The 5,341-nt window shown below is 44.2% G+C and overlaps 1 protein-coding gene across 1 annotated transcript; it reads right to left on the reverse strand.

Annotated features, from left to right (window-relative positions):
* LOC110430150 (acid phosphatase 1-like) lies at positions 1,061-4,446 on the reverse strand. The gene is made up of 2 exons (XM_021447228.1): positions 3,838-4,446; positions 1,061-1,733 (listed from the first exon to the last, which is right to left on the reverse strand). The coding sequence occupies exons 1-2, from the start codon at positions 4,362-4,364 to the stop codon at positions 1,349-1,351; spliced, it is 912 nt and encodes a 303-aa protein (XP_021302903.1). The 5' UTR covers positions 4,365-4,446; the 3' UTR covers positions 1,061-1,348.

Consider the following 5,341-nt stretch of genomic DNA (forward strand, 5'->3'; position numbering starts at 1 on the left):
TGTTCCCTCCTCCCTGCTCGCCGCTTCCAATCATGGGCTTGGGATTGGGAGCATGGCCATCAGCGAAGATGCCGCGGAGAAAAGGCCGGAAGAGGCTGAGAAATTGGAGAGCGACAGGGCGAACAGCCGCACAATCACAATTCACAACTCAAGCTACTCTTGCATGCCCCGCAGCTTTGCATGCGCGGATTAATTGTAGCCCTTGATCGAGTCCTTGGGCCACGAACTCAGGCAGGTCCACAGACAAAATTGGCAAGTGGCCTTGTTGCCGCACTGAAAGGCCCGTTCCTAGCCCAAAATTAGCATCCGTATACACTATATCAAGGAAGTATATATATATTTTCCTCATTATTAAAAAAACAAAAAAGGAAGTATACAATCGGTCTCTTCTGGCAACTGATTAGTGGGAGGACCGGAGGAGGCACAATGCATGGCACGTTCCAGAGACTCAAAGCCATACCTTCAATTCAACAGGGTCATCATTTATATCACGTAGAACATTTGTATAGAAACGCAACCATTGTATCTTCCAAAATTCTAGCGCATCAAGTGACCACTAGAGCCAAAAAGGATATTAAAAAGAGGAGGGATTTCCTAAGATGTTGCTAATCTTGTAATTTCTTTGTCCCTATGTCATTTCTAAGGGGAATTTTCTCATTTGTTTAACCCCTCTTCACCCTCATTAAGTATATATGGTGTGACCCACCATTGTAAACTAAACCTTTTTTCCTTTTTAGCGCTCATTTCCTATGTCAAAAAAAAGAGAAGAAAAATTGGGTGAGCAAGCTGACATAGCTCTAACAAACCCTAGCGTGACTGTGGTGAGGGCGAGGGCGGGGTCCACGACAAGAGCGGGGTGTTTGATGGCAGGCCGGCGCTGGCAAGGATGAGTATGTGCAAGAAGGGAGTGCGGCGCAAGGAGGAAGAAGGGCCGCGCCCTCCCAAGCACGCGACCCATTGTGGCATGGCATCCTTTATTTAACACATAGGAAAACACGTATAACATACGTGTTAAATTACGCAACCATCATATCTACTAAATACAAATACCATCCCAGGCTACGAAAAATAAAATGCAGCTGTCATAACCTTTATTGACAAATCGACAGCTCTCCACATAGTCAGCTTTTATTTCCACTCAGCTCAGGAAATTAACCTTTAGGAATTAATGATAACATGCAGCGGTCGTAAAATAAGAAGGGAAGGATATAACAAACAACAAAGAGCAGTTCATCACAAACAGCACAGGCATTGCAACCGGGCGACGGATCGATCGATGATGGGCTGATGGAGAGCCGCTGCGATGGATTAACAATTATACGGAGGCCAACGTGGCATCATCGCTCAATTAGCCAATGTAGTAGAGGGGGTCAGGCAGCTTGAAGGTGCGAGCACCCTCCGGCGCGCCCAGGATGTCGCTCCACTGGTCGCCGATGTTGCCGACGATGACGTACCCGGCGTCCTGCAGCTTCTGCCGCTCGCCGGACTTGTAGGCGATGGCGGTGGCCTTGAGCCCGACGGGCTTGAGCAGCAGGTCCATCCAGCCGGAGTAGCCCTGGCGGCGGAGGTTGGTGACGGTGATGGCCCTCTGGTCCTCGGTGCGCCCCGTCAGGAACACCGGCTTGATGCCGAGCGAGATGAGCTTCTTGAAGAGCCGCTGCGACTCCGGCAGCACCGGCGCGCTCCCCTCCAGCACGTACTCGTTGAAGCTCGTTGCGTTGTACGGCTTAGTGCTACACAATGACAGTGAAACAACAGTCAGCTACTCTATCTGTCCATGAAAAAAAACACTTTTTAAGAATTTATATTAGTTAAACTTTTTTTAAATTTAATTAATAACTTTATAGAAAAAAGTAATAACATCTATAATATAAAATGTATCTCTTATAAAAATATATTCTATGATAAATCTAATAATAGTAATTTGATATTATAAATCGTGTATTTTTTAAAAAAATTGTTAAAGTTTAAAATTTTTAACTGAGGTCAACTTTCGAAATTGTTTCTTTCGTGTACAGAGAGAGTAGGGGTTAAGTATAGTTGGCACCATGCGTTAGACAGTAACATAATTTTTCTTTGTGGGTGAACAGTAGACAACCTGCTTTTGGATAGGACGGTATCAAGATTCCAGAAATTGATAAGGTTTCTGTAGCCAGAAAGCAGTTGGCCAAGTGGACCAGTGATATATCTACTGTATGTATTCTGCACGTACGTGGTCCTGCTCTGATCTGGCATAATCTCATCAACGTCCCCGTCAGGCATTGTTTTGCTCGGCACATGCAGACATGCTGCCCTTGTCCTTGTCCCAGCACCATCATATCTGTGCCCCTTTCTTTGAGATAGAGGACACAGAAACTATACATATACATAGGTTTTCTACTGTGGACTACTCCAACATGGCCAAATGCAATTACGTTTGCAACATATGTAATATGCAAATATAAGAGTTTCTAACTTTGTCCTAAACTATTACTACAAGTATGATTAAGTTAATAGAAAAAACAACAATATTTATGACTGATACCAATTGAGCATTATGAGGTCCACTCAATTAAAGATATATATATATATATATTTTTACATTTTTCTTCTTTGATGTCAGAGATGCTCATACACAAAATTAGTCAAACTTCCAATAGTTGCATTTAGAAATAGGATCAGAAGCATTTTGTACTTTTGGATGGTGGGAGTAGACCGATTTAATGTCTTTCTAAGTAAAATTTATCTAATATTAAACAATACAAGTTTATATATAAAACAATGTATCGATATCTATAATACCACAGAAATGAACTGTAAAGATATGGTGGCACGTATTTTGTTCTATATAAAATTTTAAACTGCTTACACCTTGAAATTAAATGGACGGAGTACCTAGTGTTGAAGTAACTTCTATAAATAAAAAAAACAATGTTCGGTTATCAAATGATATGCTGGATTTTATATACGCGACATTTTAAATTGGATTTTTAGTGGCAGATGGCCTAACTACCGGATCTAAAAATATGACTATTTGTACTTCCTTGCGTCTGACATAACCCATAAACCACCACCAGTACAAAACTAAACATATATATATATATATATATATATATATATATATATATATATATATATATATATATATATATATATATATATATATATATATATATATATATATATATATATATTCTACTAGTAGTAGTTTTAATCAACTATTAGTAAAAATAGGAGCATTTGTACTAATGGTCATGTGACATAAAACGCAACTGAAATGATTTTTTTTCACTAGCCGTTCTTGTGTGTTAGCCCCCCAAAAATAACTGCTATTAGCGTCTCCTTTTGTACATCGTCAGTAAAAAAAAAATAAGTAGCGCACTGTAATGAAAACCGTCTCTATATATTAGTCAGGCTAGCTAATTCTGCGCTGGAGAATATATATGCGTACTAGCCATGAAACAACATAATACGTACCGGCGTACGTACGTACGCCAGCAGCTGCGTGCGACCAGGGCCTTGTTTAGTTCCGAAAAGTGAAAAGTTTTCGGTACTGTAGCACTTTCGTTTGTTTGTGACAAATATTATCTAATTATGGACTAACTATGATCAAAAGATTCGTTTCGTGATTTACAACTAAACTGTGTAATTAGTTTTTATTTTTGTCTATATTTAATGTTTTATGCATGTGCCACAAGATTCGATGTGACGGGAAATCTTGAAAACTTTTTGGTTTTTAAGGTGAACTAAACAAGGCCAGGTTTGCTCTGGGACGTACGGACGGAGTACTTGCCGTCAACTATATACACGGGTATCGAATAAAAACCATTAAACAACGTGTGTGTATAACGTACGTACCCGAAGCCATGGGTGGCATAGTAGGGGAGGTTGGAGAGGGACGTCTCGTCGATATCGAACACCCACACCTCCTTGCCGTTGCCGGCGAGCTTGAGCCCCTCGGCGTACGCGATAGCCTCGTCGACGACGACGCGGGAGTCCCGGCGGTAGTGCCCGCCGAGCATGTAGTGGCCGACGTAGCCCTCGCAGCTGCCCGGCACCGTCGTCCAGTCGCGCTTGTTGTACGTCTCCACGGCCAGCCGCCAGCTGTCGCACGGCACGCCGGCGCGCAGGCCCAGGTCTCCCGCGGAGCCCATCAGGGGCCGCAGCGCGTGGATCAGCGACGACGACGCCGACGCCGACGACGCCGCCGACGACAGGTCTTCCTTCAGGCGCTCCGCGGCGGCCTCGACGGACTGCGCCGCCGTCGTCGTCGGCAGCGTCCGGAGGAGGCTCAGTGGCCCCCGCCAGGCGCTGCCGCCGCAGGAGCTGCCGGCCACGAGGACCATCAGGAGGACGAGCTTGGCCGTGGCCATTGCCATTGCCATTGCGACTGCGCCACGCACCCGATCTGCTGCGTGCTAGGAGAACACTCTGTGTGTCCCCTGTTCTATCTGCGATGCACAGCACAGGCGTGGTTGTGTGAACTTTAATAGAGCATGCGTGTAGTGTTGAGGGCCCACATGTCATCAGCCCAGCGCGTGAACCACGTGGAGTATGGTCACTGACGTTGATGGGCAGGTTTGGACGGGCGCGATGGGACGAATGGTAGTGGACAAGCGCTGCTGGCCGTGTACCCATTATTGGATGACAATGGGTAGTTTTGGGTTGGATATCTTTGGGTTTCAGGTTCAGGTTTGGAAGGGATTTCTCACCCATGCTTTTTGGGTTTGGGAGCCCAAAACCTATTGCATTCGGTTGCGGGTTTGATTTTTTCATCCGATGGTATCCAATGGATACCAGATTTGAATCATTTGGTACCAAAAAATCGAGTATCCATTGGGTAGAAAAAAAGTTATTCCTGGATCATTTGGTACCAAAAAATCGCCCAAAACCTATTGCGTTCGGTTGCGGGTTCAGGGAATCATTTTGGGTATCCAATCGAGTTTCGGGGATTCGTGGGTATTAGTTTCAGGGATGGATTTCCATCCAAGTTTGGTGTTTGAGGCGGTTCAGGTTTTCAGTTCGAGTTTCGGTTTTGGATGCCCAGAGACTCCACCCGATTCAAACCCTATTGTCATCCTTAATTAACCATGAGAATGTGAGACGCGGAGGACCGATATGATGACATAACAGGCACAGCATGCCTGCATGGATGCATGCAAAAGGTCTGATAATGTAAGGTGCCTTGGCTCACCCACTGAGAAGATACTGACTTGTACATTTAATTTATTTTATTTATAAAAAACATACATAAATCTCACATACGTATTACACTGATGATACGCACATGATATCTCTATGAATGAGACCAGGGGTGGGGTGAATCTTAGCCTTCATTATTGGTGTGGCACGAGCATGACCA

Source organism: Sorghum bicolor, chromosome 9, assembly GCF_000003195.3.
Source record: "Sorghum bicolor cultivar BTx623 chromosome 9, Sorghum_bicolor_NCBIv3, whole genome shotgun sequence".
NCBI classification, from domain to species: Eukaryota; Viridiplantae; Streptophyta; class Magnoliopsida; order Poales; family Poaceae; genus Sorghum; species Sorghum bicolor.

Excerpts from the sequence above, each read along its gene's own strand:
- LOC110430150 (XM_021447228.1), bottom strand. The coding sequence starts at position 4,364 with ATGGCAATGGCAATGGCCACGGCCAAGCTCGTCCTCCTGATGGTCCTC. Across the intron at positions 1,734-3,837 it reads TATGCCACCCATGGCTTCGG|CACTAAGCCGTACAACGCAA; the intron begins GTACGTACGTTA and ends GTCATTGTGTAG.